General features: G+C 40.6%; 3 protein-coding genes across 10 annotated transcripts in view; all 3 read left to right on the top strand.

Annotated features, from left to right (window-relative positions):
• Positions 1-2,135: 2,135 nt before the first annotated feature.
• On the top strand, positions 2,136-6,647 carry LOC115592499 (tripartite motif-containing protein 16-like). The gene is made up of 2 exons (XM_030435328.1): positions 2,136-3,270; positions 5,895-6,647. Exons 1-2 carry the CDS (start codon positions 2,136-2,138, stop codon positions 6,449-6,451), a joined length of 1,692 nt encoding a protein of 563 aa, XP_030291188.1. The 3' UTR covers positions 6,452-6,647.
• Positions 6,648-7,139: 492 nt separating this feature from the next.
• On the top strand, positions 7,140-9,971 carry cetn3 (centrin 3). The gene is made up of 5 exons (XM_030435343.1): positions 7,140-7,288; positions 8,396-8,531; positions 8,612-8,726; positions 8,844-9,035; positions 9,407-9,971. The coding sequence occupies exons 1-5, from the start codon at positions 7,272-7,274 to the stop codon at positions 9,448-9,450; spliced, it is 504 nt and encodes a 167-aa protein (XP_030291203.1). The 5' UTR covers positions 7,140-7,271; the 3' UTR covers positions 9,451-9,971.
• Positions 9,972-22,323: 12,352 nt separating this feature from the next.
• mef2ca (myocyte enhancer factor 2ca) overlaps positions 22,324-26,894 on the top strand; it is a 28,396-nt gene continuing 23,825 nt past the window's right edge. For 7 of the 8 annotated variants that reach the window (XM_030435331.1, XM_030435335.1, XM_030435334.1 and 4 more), the window contains exons 1-2: positions 22,324-22,552; positions 26,077-26,184. The gene's annotated coding sequence lies outside the window, so the exon portion shown is untranslated. Of the gene's footprint in view, positions 22,553-26,076; positions 26,185-26,213; positions 26,544-26,894 lie in introns of those variants that run through there. The other variant, XM_030435332.1, reaches the window with a different exon arrangement.

Consider the following 26,894-nt stretch of genomic DNA (forward strand, 5'->3'; position numbering starts at 1 on the left):
GCTGAGCTTTATAGCTTCTGTATCCAAGAAGACAAGTGTCTTCTTGTTTTGTTCATTTGTCTTGTTTGCTCTCAGAGATTATCAAATAACCTGATTTTTCATTAAAATCTCAGTGCCAGTAGTAGGAAAAAAATGAACAGCACATTAACTACAATTTTATTCAGCACAAAATAATGAACATAAATGACATTAACTGTAAGTCTGGCAATTCATAAAATAAGATAATACTTTATTCGTCCCACAAAGAGGAAATTTGCAATTTGCATTTCATGTTGATAAAGTTCAAACCCTGGATTATCAGCCTGCAAACTACATTAGTGCACTAAAGTACAACACAAATGACCCAGACCTGGTGGAGGTCTGTGCTCTAATCAGACCATTTTCTAATAATACAAATTACAATATATATCATAAATTATTGACAAAAATGTACATGCTATGATGATATTACTATTACTGATTGACTTAAAATAGATAATCTAAGTGGTGTTGTTGATCAGCATACTTGTGAACACCAGCGCATGTTATGGTGAAGTTCATGTTACCAGTGTGAACGTTGTGTTTGCATACAGAGATGTGTGAAACCACATCGGACTGTTAAACAGTTAGCTTTACCTCTGACTGCCTCGTGCAACTCTGATGGTGAAAATAGTTCACTTGTCACAACAAAAACTTGGCTTGACTTCCATCCAGGGGACATTTAACGTTATCTCTCGCTAACCTGCAGCTCTTTCAACTCTTTGAACAAGTCTGCTTGTCTGTCAGCTAAAAGTGGCCTTAGTGCTCCTGCCGACCTTCCTAGTCTTGTTGAAAAAGCAGAGCGAAATATGGAAAACTTTCGCTTACGTTGCCGACAGTAAGGGCAAGCCCACAGACACCACAAAGCCCGTCTGTAAACGATGCTTTAAATCCCTAATGACCAAGGGAACCAACACGTCTGTCTCGCTCTGCTCTGTGACTGTCTGTCACTGTGAAACCATGCCCACTCTGTCTGCAGGCAGTGAGGAAGCAGAGAGAAGCTGCACACAGACACGCTGCTGTGCTGTCGCACAAAGTTCATAAAGTACCGATACTAATAAAACGTGAAAAAGGATTGTTCTTAACGGCTGGGTACCGCGGTACCTTTCTAATATCGGTTTACCGTGCAACACTACTCTTTTAGGTGATTAACTGCCACTTTGAGCCTTTGCTATTGCTGCTCGCAATTCAAGTTGAACGTTCTAATAATTTCAGTTCAGCATGTGAATGTCTTGTATTTGTTGCATTTTAGTCAAGCTGTCAGAATCTGATGACAATATTAGTGCTTCTCGTGTCAGTAGCAGCATGCCACAGGCCCTGTGATACATAGAAGTTTATATCTGGCAGTTACTGCCCTGCATTTCAGCCTGAGTACAAAGTAGAGTTGGAGATATAGCCACAGCGTGCTGCCAGCCCTGTGACACAGAAGTTTTGTACTTTAGCTGTACCACCTTGTGTTTCCGCCCGAGTCAACTTTAAGAGACAATCCTCCGACTGTTACTGCCCTGCATTCCAGTTAGTGCATGTTGAAAGTTTATAAGGAACAGTTATACTTGTGAAACTGTGTTTATCTTTATTGGCCCCGATCTGTATGCCTACAACAGCCACTAGGTTGTGCCATAGTCACCCCTCTTCCACAGGAAGCTGCCCTCTATAGTGTAGGCCATAACACAGTTTGGTTAGGCTAGTGTTCTCCTCCCAAGCTACACTACAGAGTGTATGCCAAAGCACAACATGGTCTCTGACACTAAGAAGATTATACCTCCTAACAGCTGAAGTGACCAGTGTTTAAAATGAGATATGAGCTCTATTGTAAACAAGTGTTGAACACGGTGTCTCTCTCAACCCGCTCCTCTTCCTAAAATGGATCAAAGCTTAATGACCCCTCCCTCTTCTTCCTGCTGTCGAACACAGCGAGCTCCACTCTGTGCAACTGTTTCCTCGTTCACTCCCCTTCAGATCTACAGCTCGTGGATCGGTGTGACCAACATGCAGTGCAGTGCAGGAGCAGACAGGCACAAATCACTGAAGCAACGCATGATATTCAGATCAGAGCTCAAACTAGTTTCAATTATCAGGAAGTGAAAGTCAGACAGGCGTTTGCACTGAGAGGTGAAATGGCACAGAAAGGTGTTCAGCTGGACCAGGAAGCCTTTTCCTGTTCGATCTGTCTGGATCTACTGAAGGATCCGGTGGCTGTTCCATGTGGACACAGCTACTGCATGAGCTGTATTAAAGATCACTGGGACAAAGAAGATGAGAAGAAAATGCACAGCTGCCCTCAGTGTAGGCAGACCTTCACACCGAGGCCTGTCCTGGTTAAAAACACCATGTTAGCAGTTTTAGTGGAGGAGCTGAAGAAGACTGAACTCCAAGCTGCTCCTGCTGATCACTGCTATGCTGCACCTGAAGATGTGGCCTGTGATTTTTGGACTGGGAGAAAAGTGAAAGCCCTCAAGTCCTGTCTGGTTTCTCTGGTCTCTCTGGTCTGTCTGGTCTGTCTGGTCTCTTACTGCGAGAAACACCTGCAGCCTCATTATGATGTGGCTCAGTTGAAGAATCACAAGCCGGTGGAGGCCACCACGAAGCTCCAGGACAACATCTGCTCTCGTCATAATGAGGTGATAAAGATGTTCTGCCGTACTGATCAGCAGTCTATCTGTTATCTCTGCTCTGTGGATCAACATAAAGGCCACGACATAGTGTCAGCTGCAGCAGAGAGGACTGAGAGGCAGAGAGAGCTGGAGGGGAGTCGACACAACATCCAGCAGAGAATCCAGGACAGAGAGGAAGATGTGAAGGTGCTTCAACAGGAGGTGGAGGCCATCAATCGCTCTGCTGATAAAACAGTGGAGCACAGTGAGAAGATCTTCACCCAGCTGATCCGTCTCATGGAGGAAAGACGCTCTGATGTGAAGCAGAAGGTCAGATCCCAGCAGGAAACTGAAGTGAGTCGAGTCAAAGAGCTTCAGGAGAAGCTGGAGCAGGAGATCACTGAGCTGAAGAGGAAAGACGCTGAGCTGAAGAAGCTCTCACACACAGAGGATCACATCCAGTTTCTACACAACTACCCCTCACTGTCAGCACTCAGTGAGTCTACACACTCATCCAGCATCAATATCCGTCCTCTCAAGTACTTTGAGGATGTGACAGCAGCTGTGTCAGAGGTCAGAGACAAACTACAGGACGTCCTGAGAGAGACATGGACAAACATCTCACTGACAGTGACTGGTGTGGATGTTTTACTTTCTCAATCAGAGCCCATTACCAGAGCTGGATTCCTAAAATATTCATGTGAATTCACACTGGATCCAAACACAGCAAACACATATCTGTTTTTATCTGAAGGGAAAAGAAAAGTAACTAGAATGGAAGATGAACAGTCTTATTCTAGTCACCCAGACAGATTCAATGACTGGTGTCAGGTCCTGAGTAGAGAGAGTCTGACTGGACGTTGTTACTGGGAGGTGGAGTGGAGAGGAGAAGGAGTTTCTGTAGCAGTCGCATACAAGAATATCAGGAGAGTAGGGATTTCAGATGAAAGTTCATTTGGATGGAATGACAAATCTTGGTCATTATTTTGGAACAATGACAGTTGTGACTTTTGGAACAACAATATCAAAACTCCCATCTCAGGTCCTCGGTCCTCCAGAATTGGAGTGTACCTGGATCACAGTGCAGGTATTCTGTCCTTCTACAGTGTCTCTGAAACCATGACTCTCCTCCACAGAGTCCAGACCACATTCACTCAGCCTCTCTATGCTGGACTTTGGCTTGATGAGTATACCACTGCTGAGTTGTCTAAACTCAAATAGACAGAAGTCATTTCAGGGACAGTGGGTTGAACTCTGTGTTTGAATCCTTAAACTTATTTTGTCTTCATGTTTGTTGCTGAGAGCTGATTGTTGTGGCATTTCTTCACTGCACAGAGATCACCTGTCAATCAAACATTATGGGCGGGACTTTGACATTTTCTCATTTGTCTTTATGTAAATATTTGAGTTTCTTTTGGTGGCGCTCCTTCCTGTGTCTGTTCAGCCGTGGAGGCTCTCACTGCTCATGGTGACTTTTGTCTAGCTGAACTGACATTTCTCTGTATGAAAGTGTAAACGTCTTCGTGCTCTAAATGTTTGTTTTGATGCTTTTGCATGTTGTTGTTTGAGAGAAAGCAGAAGAGCTTCCTTCATCGTAGCTATTTAGTCACCTTCTTGTACATTTTTAGAGAAATTTACAATCAATCAAATCATATTCACATTTATTTGTTTGGCAGACCAAATGCTGTTGTTGTTGTTGTCCAAATCAACTTACACATGAGGGACTATGAAACTGTAATTACCATGACCATAATCAGTAAGAAGATCATTCATCAGTTTCTTAAATTTTTGTTCGTGGATTTATGTTTCAAACGGATTTAGAGTCTTTGCAATGTGAGCATCATCATTGTTTCTTTGTTCTTCCAGACACATATACACACACACACACACACACACACACACACACACACACACCTGTATGTAGTACAGGTTAGTTAGATTGTGTGTTTTTTGCACTGTGGTGAGAATTGATCGATCAATCAAATTTATAACGCATTTAACTAACCAAACTATTTTCGGGTAACAAATGCCACTTTGAGCCTTTGCTATTGCTGCTAGCAACGTAAGTTGAAAGTGCTCTGTAGAAATTGTAAAAATTTCAGTTCAGCATTTGAATATCTTGTATTTGTTGCATTCTAGTCAAGCTGTCAGAATCTAATGACAATTTTAGTCTTCCTTGTGTCAGTCGCAGCATGCCACAGGTTCTGTGATACAGAGAAGTTTTGCACTTTAGCTGTTAGTACCATGTGTTTAAGCCCGTGTCAACTTTAAAAGACAATCCTCCGACTGTTACCGCACTGCATTCCAGTTAGTGCATGTTGAAAGTTTGGAAGGCAAAGTTATACTTGTAAAATTGTGTTTATCTTTATTGGCCCCAATCTGTATGCCTACAACAGCCACTAGATTATGCAATAGCCACCCCTCTTCCACAGGAAGCTGCCCTCTATAGTGTAGGCCATAACACAGATCGGTTGGGCTAGTGTTCTCCTCCCAAGCTACACTACAAAGTGTGTGCCAAAGCAACACCATAGTCTCTGACACTAAGAAGATTTGACCTCCTAACAGCTGAAGTGACCAGTGTTTAAAATGAGAGATGAGCTCTGTCGTAAACAAGTGTTCAACACACGATGTCTCTCTCAACTCGCTAGTCTTCCTGGAACTGATCGAAGCTTAATGACCCCTCCCTCTTCTTCCTGCTCTTATACACAGCAAGCTCCACTCTGTGCAACAGATTCCTCATTCACTCCCCTTCAGATCTACAGCTCGAGGATCAGTGTGACCAACATGCAGTGCAGTGCAGGAGCAGACAGGCACAAATCACTGAAGCAACACATGCTGTTCAGATCTGTGGTCAAACTAGTTTCCGCAATCAGGAAGTGAAAATCTGACAATTATTTGCACTGAGAGGTGAAATGGCACAGAAAGAAGTTCAGTTGGACCAGGAAACTATCTCTTGTTCGATCTGTCTGGATCTACTAAAGGATCCGGTGACTATTCCTTGTGGACACAGCTACTGCATGAACTGTATTAAAGATCACTGGGACGGAGAAGATGAGAAGAAAATCTACAGCTGCCCTCAGTGTAGGCAGACCTTCACACCGAGGCCTGTCCTGGTTAAAAACACCATGTTAGCACTTTTAATGGAGGAGCTGAAGAAGACTGGACTCCAAGCTGCTCCTGCTGATCACTGCTATGCTGGACCTGAAGATGTGGCCTGTGATTTCTGCACTGGGAGGAAACGGAAAGGGACAGTGACTGATGGGGATGATTTACTGTCTCAATCAGAGCCCAAGACCAGAGCTGACTTCTTAAACTATTCATGTGAAATCACACTGGATCCAAACACAGCACACACATATCTGTTATTATTTGAGGGGAACAGAAAAGTAACAAGAATGGAAGATGAACAGTCTTATTTCAGTCACCCAGACAGATTCACTTACTGGGAGCAGGTCCTGAGTAGAGAGAGTCTGACTGGACGTTGTTACTGGGAGGTGGAGTGGAGAGGAGGAGTTGACGTAGCAGTCGCATACAAGAATATCGGCAGAGTTGGGATGTCAGATGAAAGTTCATTTGGATGGAATGACAAATCTTGGTCATTATTTTGGAACAATGACAGTTGTGACTTTTGGCACAACAATATCAAAACTCCCGTCTCAGGTCCTCGGTCCTCCAGAGTTGGAGTGTACCTGGATCACAGTGCAGGTATTCTGTCCTTCTACAGCGTCTCTGACACCATGACTCTCCTCCACAGAGTCCAGACCACATTCACTCAGCCTCTCTATGCTGGACTTTGGCTCGATCATGAAACCACTGCTGAGTTGTGTAAACTCAAATAGACAGAAGTCATCAACTTATTTTGTCTTAATGTTTGTTGCTGAGGACTGATTGTTGTGGCATTTCTTCACTGCAGAGATCACCTGTCAATCAAACATTATGGGCGGGACTTCTTCAATTTTGTCTTTATTCATCTTCATCGTGGATATTTAGTTGTCACCTTTGTACATTTGAAAATAAATCTATAATCACATTTTCATGTATTTGTTTGGCAGACCGGATTGTTCCAATCTGTTCATATGTTTTTACTTGGATAACTTTTTTTTTCACCAATTTTTCAGTCGTTCCAACCTATTTCATTTTGCACAATTTGCTATTTTGTTGTTACTTACAGCATTTATTTCTGTCTTTAAAAAGGGTAGTTGTCAGCAAAATACTGCTACTGGATACTACAATTTGCCTCTGGATAAATAAATTATGTATCTATTTGTAACCCTGCTGTCATCACTGCCACATAAATGTAAAAAATAAATGTAGTGGAGTAAAATGTACAATATTTCCCTCTAAATAAGCATACAAAGTATCAGAAAATATATACATATATATATACACACACACACACTCAAGTACAAATCCTTTGGTGAAATGCTTTGGTCAGAGTCTCAGTAAACTCCGGGCGGTAATGCATTCAACTCCACGAAGAAGAAAGAGGAGACGTCAGCCAATCAGAGAACACTTCACTGCTGCCTGGTGACCAGCGACCAATAGAAAGCTTGTATATGAGCGCGGATAAACAGATTTGTTGTGTTGTGTTACAGTATTGGTCTTCCTGCGCGTTTAGCGACAAAAACGTGTCTGTTAAGATCTTAAAACCCGGCCACAATGAGTCTGTCATTAAGGTAAATCAGTCGGTCTCACCCGCTTCTCTTTATTTATTCAGCACAGCTCATTTTTAATGCGGCGATCATGTAGCCGCACAGCTAAAGCTAGCTCATTCGGTTAGCTAGCGTTAGCATGTTTGGCTGTTAGCATCAGTGTTTCACGGCGTTTCGAAGCTTAATTGTCAGTTATTTCCTCTTATAGCGCCGCAGTGGAGCACGTTATGTTGTTAAACGTGAACTGTTGACACTCCACAGTCATTAAAGCGTCGTGAATTATCCTATTGTCGTTCCTGACTTCACGTTCATGAAAGTATTTCAAGTTAGACAGACGTAGATGATCTGTTGATTTCTAAGCGTTGTCTCATTGCTTCATCATGTTTGTTGCTCTTAAATAAAGTGGCTTGGTTCGTCTTCAAAGGCACACTGTGCAACTTTTTACAGGCCTATTTACAAAAAAGGGACGGGGCTTTCTGTTCGTGGAATAACAATTTGCAGGAGCTAACATGAGCTTTAGATGTAGGCCTACTTTATAGCCATATGTTTTACAATTGTATTAACATTTGAGCAGAGCAGGCTTGCATTTTGAGTCACGGTGAGATGAATAACAGAATAGCCCATTTAGAAGTCAGTGCGAGAAATAAAGACTATATACCAATATTGTATACAACAATAAGTTCACCACACACAACAGATGTTGCTTTTAAAGACGAGCTACAGTACATAGTTGTTCTTCTGAGGAGGACAGGCTGAAAAATTTGCCCTGCTTCTACTTGGTTTGACTGGAATTCGTATTTCCATCAAAACTGGGCTGTCTGATTAAAGGTGTGTCTATAACTGATCACAGCAGAACCGTATCGAAGAATCACTGGTAACAAAGTGCCCTCGCTAAACATGGTTAATTTCCTATAACTTCATCACAATAAAAGCCCCCCATTATTAAGTAGTGTAAAAGATTTTATTATAAAGCAGCACTACAGGAAATGTGTGTTTGCCTCTTTTTGTTTTTCTGTCAGTTGTAACCTTAAATCATGCCTCCATAGCATCAGGCATGATTATACATTTTGACCCCAGAGAGGATCCTGACTGTCACATGATTTGCCGTAATGCAAATGTCTGTCTTTCCAGAACTGATCTCGCAGCAGACAAAAACAAGCGCAAGAAGAGGAGAGAGCTCACCGAGGATCAGAAGCATGAAATCAAAGAGGCCTTCGAGTTGTTCGACACTGACAAAGATAGAGAAATTGACTACCACGAGCTGAAGGTAAGCAATGAAAGATACTTACGTTGAAGGCAGCTACTCCCTTCAAAAATATGAATATCACCATTTTAAAATCCCAACAGGTGGCGATGCGAGCACTCGGCTTTGAAGTGAAGAAAGTGGATGTTTTGAAGATTCTTAAAGACTATGACAGAGAGGGAAATGGCAAAATAACATTTGAGGATTTCAATGAAGTTGGTGAGTTTTTCCTTCACTTCAGACAGTTAAAGTGCCAGTGGCTAATAGGATGATACACAGTGTGAATAAATCTTTTGTTACACAGTTCTTTAGTAAATACCTGATATCTTTCCACAGTGACTGATCGCATCCTGGAGCGAGACCCAAAGGAGGAGATCATGAAGGCCTTTAAGCTGTTTGATGATGACGAGTCGGGAAAGATCAGTCTGAGGAACCTGAGAAGAGTAGCTCGAGAACTCGGGGAGAACGTCAGCGACGAGGAGCTGCGCAGCATGATCGACGAGTTTGACACGGACGGAGACGGTGAAAGTAAGCGCTGAGATCTTACATCGGTACCTCTGAAACCTCTTTACTAGAAGGAGCCAAAACGTGAAGATCTAACAAATGCACAGTGTCGTATTACACTTTAAATTTAGTTCAGAAAAGTTTGAAATTGTTGAAACAATTTGTGCGTCGAGCTCAAGAAGTAAGATTCCTAAAACAAGTACTGTCATCTACAAATACATAAAATGAAATCTGGGTAGATGGATTTGTCCCGAGGTTTAGAAAGTAGGACTTTGAGTTCCTGATTTCTAGAGCACAGTGTTACGTGGGACCCTGGGATTGGACCATGCAGCAGGTGTTTTGTGTTAGTGGCATTCCCCTCGTTGATAAACATTTTTTTTTTTTCCTTTATCCAGTAAACCAGGATGAGTTCCTCTCCATTATGACCGGAGACTCCTGATGAAGACTTCTGGATTGATCGTCTACAGCGTGAGAAGCTGAGTGACTGAACATCTGAAGGGTCAGCTAACTCTCGATGGTCTGAATGGACTTGAGGCACTTGTTGGTTTTTACTTGATTCATCACATCAAAGGACCGGACCGCCTGAAAAGTTCGACGTGGGCCGCGTTGCTCCAGTCAGTCAGTTATTCCTGTTTATCATGCAGCTCTTCTCTTCATTCTCACATTTTACATGATTCCATCTTAATAAACTGTGCTGTAAATTCACCTCAAAAGTGTCTCGAAGAACATTTCAGAATCACACAAATTTGATGTTAGTCAAGTTGATTGTATTCCAAATCTGATGATCACTTTGTTGTGAATCTTTCTGTCTAAAGAAGTGTTCGGACAAACTTAACTGTTCATTCCTGAAAGTCAGCTGTGACATTTCATGTTTTGACTGGTTGTTTTTGCTCTTTACATGGAAGTGAATATTTGAATGTGCTATTTATTTTGTATGAAATAAAATTGGTTTGCCAGGAAGTCTTTGTATAACACTTTATTTACAATATTTAGCATGCTTTTCAACCCCACCTCCGCACCTCACTGTTCTAAATCCCCCAAAATAAAGAGGACGGCATGGCAAAAATACGTTAAAAAAGCAACATTATGGTGTTTTTCACGTCCTAGCAACTGATCAGATACATGAGAGGACTTTTATTCTGAAGAGGTGTCCAGTGACCAAGACACTAGGTTTATACCCATGATTTGGATGATGGTGTTGTTCGGTGCACCTCAACAGATTTCTATGGCTCTCAGAGTCCAAAGTATTTCTGTGACTTTTTCTCTGGTGCCAATTATTCTGATTCTCTTCATCAGTATCCATGTTTTATCCCCTGCGACATCAACCACAAACTCTCAATTTTTAAGAGAGTGAGAGAAAAAAAACACAAGGATCTGTCCATTGATCTGGATCAGTACCAAAACTAAATGGAGTCCATTCTGGGATGACACCCAGACTCCAACCAAGTTTTGAGGAAAAGGTCAAATTGTTTTTGTGTAGTTCTGTGATAAAACCAACAAATAAATGAACACGTGTGAAAATATAACCTCCTCCGCTGAGGTAACAATAAATGCAGAAGCAAACAAATTACTTTAATTTGAATTTTTGTATATTGAGCCATTTATTTCTCTCTTTATTCTCAATTTTGGCAGTTGTGGGCCTCCATACAGGTTGACAGCATACATTTTATATGTGTCTCACAGCTGTAACATCATGTTGCATCTCTATCTTGTCAACTGTTTCTTTTTTTCCTTTTTTCGTGTCATTTTGCGTGAGTGTAGACTTCATATTTTCCAGTTTACTTTTTGGTTTTAAACATTGCTGCAAGTTGTCGCCCCACCTCCATCCTATCAGTACCTCAGCGGCCCACCAGAGGGCGTCACTCCATTATGAGTCTTCTTAAAGCCTGAAGGTATGTTGACACTGAACAGCTGATCAGAAACATTCACACCAATCTGAGCAGACATTCCTCTGGTGGGATAAATTCCAGCTTCATTCAGTCAAGAGTTGTAGTTTAGTTCAGTGCTGGACACGATTTACAGAAGTCGTTCTTTCCAAAGTGAACTGAAGTGAAATGGTGTCACATTAACTACAAAGGTCATGAAATTGTTCAATTTAAACATTATACATTTATTTAGTTTTGATTTTAGCAGCTTCAGTCCTCCACACAGGTTGACATTTTGCATCTCTGTGAAGATGTTTGCAGCTTTATGATCGTGTTGCATCTCTTCTATTGTCATTTATCATTTCTTTTTAGTCTTTTTTAAATTTTTTAGGTCTGATCACGTCTAAATGTCCTTTATATTTCCATCAATGCATTTTATATTGAGTCAACTACTTTTTCTTGACAGCTTTGGGGGTTTAATTTGAATAGTTTTGCTTTCTTTGTAGATGTTTTGCATCTCTTTCATAATTTTTTTTTGTCTTTTTAGTCATGTTTTAGTTTGTTCACGTCTCGTTTGGCATGAGTCAAAAACTAAACTGTATACATTTAATACATTTGAAAGTTTTAGTCCTCCATACATGTTGTCACACACAACTATTGGGTTTTGAATTGAATTGTTTTGCGCTCTCGTAATATTTTAGAGAGTGTGGACACATCTTATATCCAGTTTTTATTCTTTAATCCACCAGAGGGCGTCACTCATTCATGACTCTTACTGTGACCCACATATCAGATTTTCTTTGCTTGGATAAATTCCAGCTTTTGTCAGTCTTTGTCAAGATTTTCTAATTTAGTCCAAACGCCTGAAAAGATTTATAGAGTTTAAACAAGAAAATGAAAAGCAGTTGGCAACAAACAACGATAAGGTAAGTTGATGAGGGATACTTGTCATGATTAAAACCACATGTGGGTCGAACCCAGACATTATACATTAGAGTAACAGTGTGAAACCCCATACGATGATGATACATGTGTTGAAATAATAAGAGCCTCTGTTTGCAACACAGATGCAGGACACAGACCACAAAGCCCTCGAGGCGGATCCTCTTGAGTTCCCTGTTATTTGGCTCCCCGCAGACCTTCACATATTGATCTAGATGAAGGTCTCTGGATGAAAACATCGCCCGCTTTACTTTTCATCTGTCTCTGTCCGCCGCTCAGATGATTAAGAGGACGGTGGTTAGCTAACCCAATTTGCTTTGGTAATAGCCCGAGCCAATCACACAATGACAGAGCAGAGGACTCGGAGGTTTTTCTCCTGTGTTACAGACGTTTGAAGCTTCTGAGGGAGATAAAATGAAAGTGACGCAGTAATAAAAGGCCGAGAAACACACACTGTGGGATCATGTTGCAGAGTGTGTGTGTGTGTGTGTGTGTGTGTGTGTGTGTGTGTGTGTGTGTGTTGAAGGTCGGCAGCGACGTTGATTATCAGAACTTGCATCTGGTCATTACTGCAGGGACAGACATCATGACTTGCCCTTGCTCTGGCACATGCTCAGCTGTTGGTCCCTGGACCGGAGCGACACATGCTCCAGAAATAAACCAACCCAGTTCCTCCCCAGTTACAACCTCAAAGTCGCCCCCCTGTGGTTTCCACTATACGACTCTGCACACACACACACACACACACACACACACTCTTTTGTATTGCTAGTTATCATCTATGTTGATGAGACTTTCTAAAAATACACCAGTCTGGCGGACCCCGCCAGGGTCTGATTGCTCTTCGGTTAGCGGTAACAGCATAGGTTAGCTTAGGCTCCAGATATAGTTGGACTAATGGGACGAGGGCTCATTCACTGATATCTGGAGCAGTTCTGACTTTTGGGATTCTGTTGACTAACTTTGGTTGCTTTAAAGCTGCAGTCAAAGCAGGAAAGACCGAGAGACGACCAGTGGAAAGTAACTAAAGTACATTTACTCGAGTACATATGTGTGTTTCTGCTCCTTTATACTTACACTGTTCGACAGCTCAGACGGAAATAATGTACTTTTCGCTCCACGACATTTATCTGATACGCAGTTTCAGATTAATAATCCAAAATATAATCAATAAATACATATGGATGTGTTTATGAATGAAGATAAAGCTTTATTGATCCTCAAGAGGTGAGTTAACGAGCCATCCGGCAGTATATAAACTAATATTAATGCATCGACAATAATTAAACAACAATAAAAATATTTCCACCTCTATGTTGATGGTAAGTCAGGTGAAGTTTTTATAGTCCACAAAACATTTCTGGAGCTTCATAGCAAAGACAACTGAAGTAGATGGAGACGGTTTATTGTGTAAAACTGCACAAAAATACTTCAAATGAAGTCTTTAAAAAACTTTTACACCTTTAAAAATTCTGTTACACGTTTTTTTTTTTTAAAGGTGCACTTTGTAGTTTTGGAGACAAATTTCAATTTGGAGAGACTTGTTTTCATAAGCTGACCTTAACGGACGACACAATTTCATACTGTTTTCCTTTGTTTACGTGTGGCGGACCCTGCCACCTTACGAGTTTCAAACAGGCATCCGGGACCTTATTTTCCACCGAGAACAGCTTGTTTACTTGTTTATGTTCGTGTTTGTATTATCACCTCATTAATACTGTAAATATTAAAATGTTCTTGTCCAGGAATAAATACCACCCCTTTAAACCCTTTCCTGTAGTTTTGGCTGTTGCTCCTCGCTGCCTCGTTAGGACCACATCGAGTTAAATAACCTCAGTGGTCGATACAGTGAAGACCGAGGAACAATACTTCCTCTGTCAGCTGATTCTATTGATGAACCTCCAACATGTGCAAACGGCCAGAAGAGAGAGACTCGTTAACAAGAGCATCAACAAATGTCTCCACAGATCTTTGTCTCAACTTAATTAGAGAGTGTAAAACTGCAGTTACATCACAATAGTTACACCCATAAAGGACCATAAACACGTCCTAATGACCCAGTGGAGGCTTATAAGGTCAGTTTTAAGATTCACTAGACGGATTTAAACCCGATTTCTCTAAACTAATCTGTCGTACTGTAAATTATAGATTAGTTTGGTTTAGAGTGAGCACATGAAACCAATTGTCAGAGGAAACAACTGCCCCATTTTGAAAGCACGAATAGAGAGCAGCTGAGATTCCTGGTAAACACAAAGCTCCATCTGTTGTTGGAAATGTGCAACTTTGCCAACATATTATCGTTGTTCCATTAACATGTTAAACTTAAAGTCAGAGCTGAGTTGAGCTGATGTTTGGAGGTAATGTAGAAACAGGAGCTGCGGTCAGATGGACATTACTACATCAGTGGTTAATCTGGTCACTGAAGTGTGTTCTTTCGTTTTCTGGAAGCATTTCTTCATCCGTCAGGTTTTAGCGCGTTTCTTCACGCATCTCCCATAGACTTCAATACAACTGGCACCACAGTCCAGCCCCAGAGACTCGGTAACATAATGACTCTTCTTCTTCTTCTACCTTCTCTTTTAGGTTCCTTGGTTTCTGGTTCGGTTGATAAGGATCTTGATCATCGAGGTGTTCAACAATCCTTAAGTCTTGGCAACGCACAACTTTTACTGTAATTTCTGACCGCAAAGTGTGACGACCATAGATAATGACACCATCTGTGTCGACACTCGGTATCTATAAACCTCGCCTTCACCGTGCCGTTCAATCTGCAACCAGGCTGGATTCTTACAGCTAAAAACTGAAGGTCGACCAGTGAGGACGTGCGTCTTCTACAGCGCAACAAAAACTGTTAGAGGCTTTGTTTTCCCCGGTCACTATCCCTGGTATGGATGGGAAAACCGGAATAACTGGAAATGAAAAAGGAACTTTGCTGATGGTGGAAGCTGAAGAGGCGGAGTTATAGAAACCGAGGTGAAGCGAGCCCTGAAGGTGAGCGCTCTGGTGTTGTGCCAAAGTCTGTTCCCTCGCTGATACGCGTTTCCTTTTACCACCGAGACATGAGACGGTTAAAACTGACAAACTGTAAACTTCAGAACCAATTCTATCTAATTCTATATTTGTAATTTCAGTATTAAACTTGAATGTAACATTTTCAAAGTATTTCTATGTGGGAAAAAAATGATTTTCTATTAAGAAAAATGACTTTTTTTTATGGTTATTCACAGATTTTTCACGTTATTTTAAATTAGACATGTAATCGTACCGTTTATTTTTGTCATTTTGTGGATATCTTAATGAATTTCATAAAGAAAGGGAAAATCTGGTAAATAAACTGGAAAAACTAACAACGTTTTATCCTGGAATAAATTCTTTTGTACCAGATCATCTAAATGGCTGCTCGAATACTCAGTGACAGTCAGATATTCAAAGTATGTTTGTTTTTGTTTATTTTGATGTGTGCTTCACAGAATCAGAGCTCCGTGTCCTCCTGTTTGCACAGCGGGCACCTCTGAACCGTCTCCGTGGCATCCAGAGTCAGAGTTCACCTCTTGTGTCCACCTGTCAGTCATTAGGCGAGCTATGCCGACCATGTGACAACACTTACCCTCCGACCCCGACTCTGACAAGGGAACATGCTGGAGGTCGGTCGGTTGGTCGGTCGGTTTCGGGGGGACTGTTGGTCCGTTTGCTGCCTGGTTTGGTTCGATCCACTGGCATTAAACCGACTCACATCGCCCTCTAACATACTCCCACAGAGACAGTCATGTGATTATTAAAAACTAGCAGAGACAGATGTCAGTGTTTCGGATGATTCTGGGTGTTTATGATGTGTCAGCTGGGAGGGGGGGCACCAGCGTCCAGGTGGGGGTCGTGACCTCTGACCCTCCTCGTAAGAATGACCTCAACCTGCAGCGCCGGCGTGCAGCTACATCGTGAAATGATCGGCATCTTAAGCAGCTCGGCGGTGTTTTGAATTGAAATTTCACCCGAAAGTTTCAAATTATATATCTCATGTTTTTTCTTTATTAATTATTTTCTTTTTTACAGTTCTGGTGAAATGACTAACCGGTTAATGGATCACTTGAAAAACTAACCTGCAGCTTTAAAATGTTTCCTCCAATAGATTTTATTTATATTTAATGTTTGCCCTCAAATTTCCACCCCCTCCTCCCCAAAAAAACATTAAATTCACAAAATTTTAAATTTTTTCATATGATTTAAATATCACGAAGGCTGTTTTTTTGTTGTTGTTTTTTTTAGGTTATGAAGTTTTTATTCTAAAGAAGTAAATAAAAAACGCTGAATATTTGATGATTTAGTCTTTTATGACATTGAACTAAAGACTAAAGATTAATTGTTGAAAAAAATAACAATAATAATAATAATAAAAATAATTGTAATCATTACTTTCAGCCTTGTAAAGCATTTAAATTAATCATTTTGTCAGCTCACATATAACGATTTTGCAACAAATTTAATAATCAAATAATTGTTTCAGTTGATTAGTTAGAAAAAAAAAACATGTATCCTCCTGGTCACATCTTTTCTCCATTTTCTACCATTGCAAACTGACTATTTTTGAGTTTTCAACATTCATATGGACAATCAATAAATCTAAAATGTCATCTCTAGCTGTGGGAACTTTTGATTGTGTTTATTCACAGTCCAACAGACAAACTGATCATGAACAATAATACAATAACATAAAAAAAAACAAATGTTACAGGATAATAATAAAGACATTAGGGTAACAACAGTGTTGGAAAGGTCAGTAAAATAGTTTCAAAGTTGGCAGTGAAGTATTAATAAACACTGTGAAAATACTCCACCAGTAAACTCCTGTATTTAAAAAGTACATAAATATAATAAGTATAAATTACTGAGAGAGTATGAGAAGTAAAAGTAAAATGTTTGCTGTCAGTGTTTTCCTTTTAGATCTGGATTAGTTTTGCTGCATTAACCTGTAGATGTTTAATGTGGAGCTCATCGTAACTTAATCTACAGCAATTTATCATATTTAAATCCAGTCATTGTCTCATCACCACCATGCTGATGGAAAGTTTCATGGTCTCAAAACTTTTCTGGAGCTTCACCTTAAAACGCTCATGAAACAACTGAATTATTTGAGAACTTGTTTTAAAACAATTCAGCTCATCCTGCATAATCCAAGTCTCTAGAAGCGTCCGGATCCCAAATTGATTTGAAAAGATGTTATTTAAACCCTCGACACACCATCTTAAAAAAAGGGTTAATAACATCTTTTCGACTACCACACTTTACCCGGCTTTCCATCAGCATGTTTTCATTTTAAATTTTTGGGTGAACTATTCCTTTAAGGTCTTACAACATAAAATATCAGGTAAAGAGTACAATAACAATAAACAGTTTATTTTAAAGGTAAGTACAATTAATTTATATCGCATCGAGAGCAGACTTCACAAAGGGTTTTCAGAATAAAAGCCCAAACATAAAAGAATTATGACATAAATTGTGTTTTGTATGATGAGAGAAACGCTGGACTTCCTTCGTGGCGATGGTATACGAGGGGAGCGGACGCAGACATGAGGAGGGAATGCCTCGAGACATGCTGTGGATTGTGGACTATGCCCGGCAGTTGGGTGAGGATGGATTAGTTTACACACGCTCATGGCTTTCACAGTAACTTAATCTCTCCGACTGGCCAGCTTCACCCAACCCACACCGCACTGCTGCGGACCTTATCCAACACTCGGAACACTGAAGACATCCGAGTCTTTGTACCAGACACGGCAAATATCAGAATCTGGTAAAGACGCTCCTCGGGTGACTGTTCTGATCCAGTCAGCCGAGATACAATGAATCACTCCGCTTTGAGGAAGAAGAGGACGGACGAAGAAGAACGTTAGTCATAATATTTTTCAGGATCTTTCTCTGCTCACATCTGGTTTCCTTCACACACAGCTTATTGCTTCTGTCACTGCTTGTTTATGTTTCTCCAACACCTTCGTCCAGCTCCCACACAGGCAGTAAGCATGGACGCACACATGCAAACACTGAGTTTTACATTACACCCACATACTGCACATACGTACTGTGCATGCAAGCATCACTTTACTGAGTTCAGACATGAAGACTTAAACCCCTGAAACTACACGGCGCTTGATTTGTGGAGTAGAGAGCGTACCTTCACTCGAGGCTAATCCAACATCAAATTGGAGCTATTAAATCCGCTTGATCCAGATTCTAATTTGGATCTGCATCAATTTATACTCATACTGCAGATAGAAACCGCCTAGATGTGCCTGATTTTTTTTATCTGTATCGACACCAAAAGTTATCGGGGTCTATTCTGGGCTGAGATCCATCCTTCATCCAAGTTTTGTGGAAATACTTTGAGTAGTTTTTGTGTTACCCTATTAACAAACCAACGAACAACCAAAAGACTAGAATGACAAACCTCAGCCAACAGTCCCCCCATTTAGTGCTCACTGAATTACACCTGATTTTATTTTTAGTTCACTTCTGATTTCCTGTTTCTTTTGCAGCTGTCTGTAAGTGTTTTGGTTTAGAGCCACAAAAAGATGTAGTTACGTTACAGAAAAGATGGTGGCACGTCCATGACTCCTCCACTCCTAGGATGGTATTTGTCTGTCCTTTTTCCAGAGTCGCAAAGCTATGACGTGATTGGTTGGTTGCGCTGATGGTCCTGAAACAACATTAATTATGATTTCCCAGGAAAACAGAAAAACACAGAGATATCAGACGGTTTGTGCTGCTTAACCCCAAAAACTGCTGCAACATTTTCTGTAGAATCGGACGAATTACCTCCACTGAGGAGATTGTCCTTTTTTGTGTTTGTTGGTTTGTCAACAGGATTACACAAAAACTACTGAACTGGTTCCCATGAAACTTGGATGGAGGATCGTTCTCAGCTCAGAATAGACCCCAGGAACTTCTGGAGCAGATCCAGGAATTTTTTCTGGCTTTCTTCAACATTGCAAGAGGAGACGTTTTTTGATATTTTTGTAAATTCCTCAGGGAATAATGCATGGATGATGATTAAAAAAAAATGTAGGCATACTTAGGAGGCTGGTGTCCAAGAGTGAGTCCAAATGGGACTTTTGGGTCTTGGCAGAGGTATACTCTCTAATGGGTGCCATTCCTGTCTTGTGCTGGTTGGTTTGTCAGCAGGATTACAGAAAAACTACAGAGGGGATTTCCACAAAACTTGGATGGAGGATGGGTCTCAGCCCAGATTAGACCCCATTAATTTTTGGTACTGATCTGGATTAAAAAAATTTCTTGGTTTGGGTTTTTTGAAAGTTTTGTGAAGTTCTCAGGCAATGATGACAGAAAATCAGGCATGTATGTATGTGTGAGAACATGTAAATACAAATCGGTGTGTTTAAATCACCGTGAAGCAGTTATGGGCAGTTTTAGTTTTGGATTGATTAATCAAAGGGTGCTTTTTTGGCCTCGGCGGAGGTATGCGCTCTACTGAGTCCCATTCCAGTTACGGCTTCTGTCTGGCAGGAGAGAAGAAAGGAAGTGAGGTGGCGTAGGGAGGAGATCGGGGGTCAGCCGAACATCGAACATTAACACCGGAGACTGCTGCTCGCTTCCTGTTTCCTACTGACAGTCAACATTGGTTTCCTTTAACCACAATCTCACCCAAACTTTAACAAAGTAGTAACTCTGGTGCCAAAACACACAACCAGCCCACACAGGGGCGAAGAAAGGCATCCACCTGGTAAAGATTTTGGTCAGTGAGTCTGAGTAAGAGCAGGTCATCTGTATTTAAAGCTCAAGGTTGGGAAAATAGAGCAGGAGAAAAGCATTTATCATTTACCAACCAGCAGAAATAGCTTTATTGTCCTTTTTCCGTTCCATGATTCAGACATTGTTCTGTCATTTCTAAGTGTTGGAGGTCTTGTACTTCTAGTTATTGTCGGCACGTTGAAGAAAAAATCTATCTTCTGCAAAGGATCATTTAAACCCAGAAGGAAAGAGTATATGTTTGTTTCAACCTCTAAATGGACCAGAGCCAGAATGATTTCCCTGACAGCTTAAATCTGCCATAATTCAATTTCAGGCCCGTGTAATGCCGGCTTCCTGAAGACAGGCAGAAGTACAAACAATCACTGTTAGCCTTTCCCACTTTTCCTCCCTTCCTCATGTCTAAACGGTGCAGACAGGAGTCTAAACAGCTCGTTGTGGGCAAGAAAGGTGGGTAAATGTACGGCATATTTCTTTTTTTTTTCAGGAGGAGGTAAAAGGATGGATGCAAACCAACGGTGGGGAAATCAAAGCACGTAAATTTAACGCACCAGAACATTTTACACATTCCTTCGAGCCTGAACGCCAACAATCTGCCCTCGACTCACGCCTCTGTGTGTTGTAGGAGGGAACTCATGCACAAAATTTATTTTCAGGTGGAATTATCGTTCACGCTTCATCTGTTTCCTTTCCATCACCAGGTCCTCACTGACTGAAACTCACTGACCTGCAGTACGTAGCGTACGATCGAGAGGTTCCTGGTGAGCTCCGTTTTTTGGTGGCAGCTGAATATCAACTGCACTTACAGGCACCAAAATGCTGTTGACAGTTAGATAATATCACTTTTAAATCTCATTAAATAATTTAAGAGACACCGGATCCAATTAAATAGTGTTATGTAAAACGAATCACTTGTGAGGGCAGGTACAGTCGACTTTTTTTAGCTGTTAGCCATGTGCGTTTCTGCTAAATCACAGATAACTTCAAACTGAACGTTACTTTACGTTGCAAGTTTATGTTTGTTTGCGTAAGATTTTCATCTTCTCTCTCTCATAGTTGTGTTTTAAAGAGTGTATTCATTGTCTGCAAAGGTTTAGGTACAAAAAACACTTGGTTAGGGTTCAAAAAAGAAAAATGGTTTGGCTTCAAATCTCAGTTTTGGTCGGCTCGATCACGGATGGAGATGGTCCGACTTCGGTGAAAAGTAGCTGGTTTATAAATACATTAGGATCTTGCTTTTCATAAACACCATTAACTCCACATTTACCAAAGCATATCACATATTGACGTTTACCTTAAAAGTTTATAAATCCAGTAAACAGTAACTAATATAGGCTACCTTTTTCGGAGGAAGAAAAAAGTGGGGAAAATCACCAGCCTCCCTTAAAAAAATGCTCAATTTTGAGTCTTTTTGCATTAAAAGACATTATAGCAACTTCAAGAAACGCTGTCTACAACACATTCTTTACTATTTGGACTTAATTGTTAATCCGGCAAACTTTTCACATAAAGATATTTATTTTTTGGTGTATAAAACTCTGAATCCATTCGTCCCAGTCCCTCTCAGATGCACCTGTTCTTTTATTATCCAATTATCTGCCCTAATGTTTGTCAGGTTAGGGTTACTTTTAAGGACCCCCACAAAACTGTGTAGCTGAGTAGCTTGCTAACTGACAGCTAACGTCCCGGCCTGAAGAAGAGCAGAACAGGCGGAAACTGTGAATTGAATGAATTCAATAAATTGAGTGAATTGTAGAATCCTGAGAACAAAATGTAAGCGGGCAGGAAACAGGACAGTCCAGAGAAATTAAAGAGAGCTATTTTGACTGACATGGAACAGCATGCTGCTGGCGTTTAGCGTGTTAGCGGTTAGCTAGTCATCCAGTTGAACAACTAGTCCTGTAAGCGGGCTATAATAATCAAAATTTGACGAAGCAGTTGTAATTATTTCATGATAAAACAGCATCATAATAAAGTTAAGATGTCCTGGACTACAAATCTTCTTCTCCAAATGTAGGAAAACATGTTTGTTTGGTTCAGACCCCAACAAATGTCACATCATCAGGATTTTAACTAATTGAGATGTAAAAAATGATCATTATCACTCATCGTGAATCTGTCAAGATTAAATGAAAACATCATGGGAATACGACCAGTCTATGAACGAGCATATTTGTGTTGTTTTGGGGGCTTTTCAGCAGGTCAGCCATGTTTCCTAAAACATTATTCGATGGATACATAGATCATCGAAGTCGAAGCAGCCTGCCAGTCTCCTTTTCCTCCCTCTGACGGGAGCGGACAGCTGATGGTAATCCTCCGCCCAGCAGATGCTCCGTGTGCTGATATCTGGGACATGCTGGCAGGTTTGATCTCTCTCTCGCTCTCTGTATGTAATGTGTAGAGCCGCCGGTCTTTGGACCAGTAATCCTGGGCTCTTACACCAAGGCCCATGGAGGCCCTGAGTGTCAGCAACACATTTTTCTCTCTCTCTCTCCCACACACACACACACACACATGCTAAAACACACACACACACACACACACACACACACACAGGCAGCATCACTGACACCTCAGAGCTAAATATACCGCGAGTGACAACGACAGGTGACTGGGCTCCTCCACAGACCGGCCAGCTCGGACACAGGAGGTCACAGGGTGTGTGTGTGTGTGTGTGTGTGTGTGTGTGTGTGTGTGTGTGTGTGTGTTGATGGGACGGAGGGGGGCGGGGTTTGAGCGTCAGGGTCTGATGAGTGTAGACTACCTCGGTTCAGTGCGGACTGATTTCAGATCCAAACGCAGCCCAGTTCTGGGTCCCCCCCTCTTCTCTAAGCCAGCTGGTCTGGCTTAATATCACTTTTATCACTTTTGTCTTTTGAATCATTTCTTGTTTGATACAAGGGATTGACTGAGCAACACCCACAGCTGGAGCTGCTGGGGGGAACCTTCCAGGTGAAGACAGAAGAAAAAGCACTGGTGAGTCGACTGGAACATGAGGAGTGGGTGGTGATGGTGATGGAAGATGTGTGGATGTTAAATCTTCAGGAAATTTAAGCAAAAACTTGAATATAACTTGAAGGTGAGGGCAGCCGGGAAAACAAGTTTACTGGACTGAAAAAAGTGTTAAGTTACAGCAGGAACTTCTTGTTTTGACCACTTGGTGGCAGCAGAAGCAAGAAATAAACACAAAGGGATCTTATTATTGCTAAAGTGTTAGCATTCAGTCGCTTATTGACATTAGCATTCATTTAAAGTCATTGTGCTGGACACTCGTTAAAATATAAATCTGATATTAACTCTCTGGTGGCTCCGTTTTTGGTCTCCACCAGCTTGTTAGCTGCTAAATGTGCCATTACGTTTAATAACACATCGGCTGTTTATTTAACATTAAAGTCAAAACAAAAGAGCTGATGTCTAAAATTTATGTATTTATTCGTTTGAGCCGAGCTCTCTCTTTTTTTGTGACATTTTTGTACTTACATTTACGGGCTGATATATACAGAATGTATCCCACCTTAAATAACCTTAAATCAGCCAATAATATCCAAAGTAAAACCAAAACGATGAGCTTAAAGGGGCTAAAATTGGGTTAAAATTAAGTGTTCTCTTTGTTTTGTCCTTTGTTTGTTTGTTTGTTTGACTGAAGGTATATTTTATGGTTGAAAACACACACACATTTATAAATCTAGAATAAGCTATTATCAGCCAATATGTTTAAAATAAATCCAAAACAATGAGCTGAAAGAGGCTAAAACGCTCTGTAGCGCTGCAGAGTTGCTGGTTATTCTCTGTGGGTTTGTGTGGCGGATTGAACCTTTTCGACATTACTCGTATCATCTGATCTACTGTAAATATTGATTGGTGCAGCTTAATGTTCTTCGAATGATTGTAAAATACGGTTTGATTTGTGACGGTTGTAGAATTGTTTGTTGTAGTTTCTTCCAGGCAAGATGTTACGTTTTCCCCGCTTCCATTTGTTGGTTGGTTGGTTTGTTGGCAGGATTAAACAAAACAGATTTCTATGAAACTCAGATGGAGGACGGATCTCAGCCCAGAATAAACCCCAATAACTTCTGGTGCAGATCTGGTTATTATTTCTCACTTTCTTTACCATTGTGAGATTCGTCTTTTCCATTCATTTCTAATTAATCATTGTAGTTATTAGGTCAGAGATGTGGCTGTAAAGTTGAAGCTGCCTTACTAATCAAATTAATTTAAAAACGTGTTTCTTGATCTTTGCTGTGTACGATTTTGTGTTCTGTTTGTTTATTTGAGCGTTTGTGTAGCAGACTGCTGTGACTTTGTGTTCTTTAATCAACAGAATTAAACTGACATGGATGTAGATAGTTTCTGGGGTTTAATGCCAACACATAGCATCAGTGTTTGGTTGACCCTTTACCCATTTTCATTTTTAATTTGTGGCATCATAAAGGCACAAAAGGTCTTGCAGTTGTACTTATGTTTCATGATTTACATCTTTAAATATAAAACAAGCTGATTAAATTTGTTGTGGCCATAAACTAAAATGTTTTTACTACATTTTCCACTCATTACAAGGTTAAGAATTACCTGCCGTGCTTAACATTTCAATTAAATGCAAATATATCAAAGAACAACACGCATTTTGGGCTAATAATTTAGAAAATTAGCACCTCACCCTGTGAACACTTGGATGGTCTTTAATACTATAGATGTATAAACTAACGGAGAATGATCACTAACTACCTCAGTCTCTTTCAGCTCACTGTTTTGGTTTTATGACCCAAATTAAATGTTTAAATTAGCATGTAGCAGCTAAAGAGCCAGATATTCCCCCTCGAGAGTAAGTGGAGACCAAAAACAGAGCTAAAAGAGAATAATTATTGGACTTAATTCATGAAGTGGACACATATTGGACTTTAACATGGATGATCATGTTGCTCTGTAACTTCTGGAGCTGTCGTGGAGCCTCATTGAACTTTTTAATCCTTGTTTTTTTTCATTTTCGTCCCCTTCCTGTCCAGTGGAAACCATTTATCACCAAACGTTTTGACTTTGAATGTTTCCAGGGAACATTTTCCTACTTCCTAAAGCTAAAATAAACACATTTCTCTCATGTCTCCCTTTTTTTCTCTTGGATAAGCTGGAAAAATGCATCGTCACACTAAGGCTGCGTATGTAAAGGGGCCCACATTCTTGTGTTACGTCACTTGGTTTTGAAAGTGCAAGCTAACTAAAGCTAAAAGGAGCTCAATAAGTTGATTAGAGAGAACGTTTATCATCATCTTTTGTGATGATTATGAATCAATTAAGTCATTTTTTAAGCAGAAATCGGTGGCTACAGCTTCAGTTTGTAGTTACAAGTGTGAATATTTGCTGTACATGGTGTTTTGTTTCACTCAGAGATGCCAGCCATCATGATCGAATCCCTCCCTTTATCTTGATCAGCACCAGAAGTTAATGGGATCTATTCTGGGTCAAAACACATCTCTCATCTAAGTTTTGTGGAAATCTGTTCAGTAGTTTTTTTTTGTAATCCTGTTGACAAACCAACAAACAGACACAAACTCTTTGACGAAGGACATAAACCGAATATTTCGGGGCGTTTCAGACTTTTGATGGCCAAAAACAAACATTTTAAGATGTTTTCTGAAACTTTTTTCACAATGTTTTCTGGATCTAATGATTAATTAGTGATGATATACTGTAAAAATAATATAACGTACTATTATATATGATCTCATTAGATTATTCAGACTCATATGTTCATGTAAAAGCAGGATTTCACTGTTGCAGTCTGTCATGATGGAGCTTATTTTATTTTCTCGTTTTCTATAGAACTGTAATTAACGATTGTTTTTATTCTAGATTAAATGCTGATTATTTTCTCTGTTTATTGATCGATTGTTTTGATTTTTATCAATTATCCTGAGCCCAAAGCGACGCTTTCACAACGTTTGTTTGGTCTAAATACATTCAAATAATTAAAATAATCAAAAGGAAAAGCAGCAATAAAATATTTGAGCATGAAAAACTACTTTTCTGTCAATCGTAAAAGCTATTTTGCAGTTTAATTTACGACAAAACATCATCATTTCTCAACTCTTTCTGTGTTTTGTGTGCAGAAATCTTACTCTGCACAGTAACTCTGGCCTAAAGCTGTCAGATAAATGTAATCGAGTAAAAGTAGAGTCATTTTCCTCTGAAATTGGCAGGGAAAGGTCCAATTCTTGAGTAAAATGTGCCAGAAAATAACAATCTGATTCACATAGTGTCCACTGGGAGGCGTCACTGCTCTCTATAAACAAGTGTTTAAGTGTTTTCTCACAGTTTTGATTCTGAACCTGTTGAAAACACCATAGATATTAAAATAAATCACACAAACTAATTTAAAATAACAGAAAAATTGCTTATATTTGTTTTGTTTTTTTATTTCTCATGTTCTTGTGTTTATTCCCTCTGTGCGTGGGCGTGCGTGTGTGCGTGTGCGTGTGATGATGCCGCCGCCTCCTGACGTCCAGGTGCTTTGCTGACGGAGAGAGAGAGACTTCCCTCCGATGGACCGAACCGCTGGACGGACACACGCAGAGGAAAAGTGACGTGGAGGACATGCGGAGCTGAGCGGGGAGGTAAGCTGCGCGTGTGTCTGTGTGTGTGTGTAGTGTGATGCGGGGCGTGCGGACTTGACACGCCATTTGACTGATGAACAACAGGAAACAAACACAAGCGGGATCATCCTCCTTCTCTTTGCGTTTCTTCTCTCCTCAAGTCTCTCTCAGAGTGGATCAGCGCCTCGGCTCGTATCAGTTTCTGTTCTGGAGAACTTGTGTTTTTAACTTCTCGGCTCGGTTGTCGGTTAACGGGTTCGGAGCCGCGGACCGGGTCGACTAGGAGGGAAAAACACACACTCGGGAACTTTTGGGTCAGTCCACGGTGCCATGTGAGGACAAAAAGTGCGCGTTTTTACTTTTTTCTACAGCGATTCTTGGTAAGAGAATTTAAACTTTTAGTCTCATGTTGGAGAAGTTTTATGATTATGGAAATGGGTTCATGATGCTTTAACTAATAACACACAGTATCCAGGATATATTGGAGTATAGAAGCCTATGAAGAGAGTTGTGGGCAAGTTTACCAGGGGACCAGGTCCGGATTCAGGGATTTTGGGGGTCCAGGGTAGAGTCAGGGACTGGACCTCCCCACTGATGGAAACAAATCCAAAACAGTGTTGTGTTTGTTTGTTTTTTACGAGTTTTGGACCGAGCCTGGAGAGAATATTCAATTTTATCTCTGAATTTTCAGGATGCACAATATGGATTTTTTCCTGCTTCTCATAGCAGAT

The sequence above is a fragment of the Sparus aurata genome, chromosome 12 (genome assembly GCF_900880675.1).
Source record: "Sparus aurata chromosome 12, fSpaAur1.1, whole genome shotgun sequence".
Classification (NCBI taxonomy): domain Eukaryota; kingdom Metazoa; phylum Chordata; class Actinopteri; order Spariformes; family Sparidae; genus Sparus; species Sparus aurata.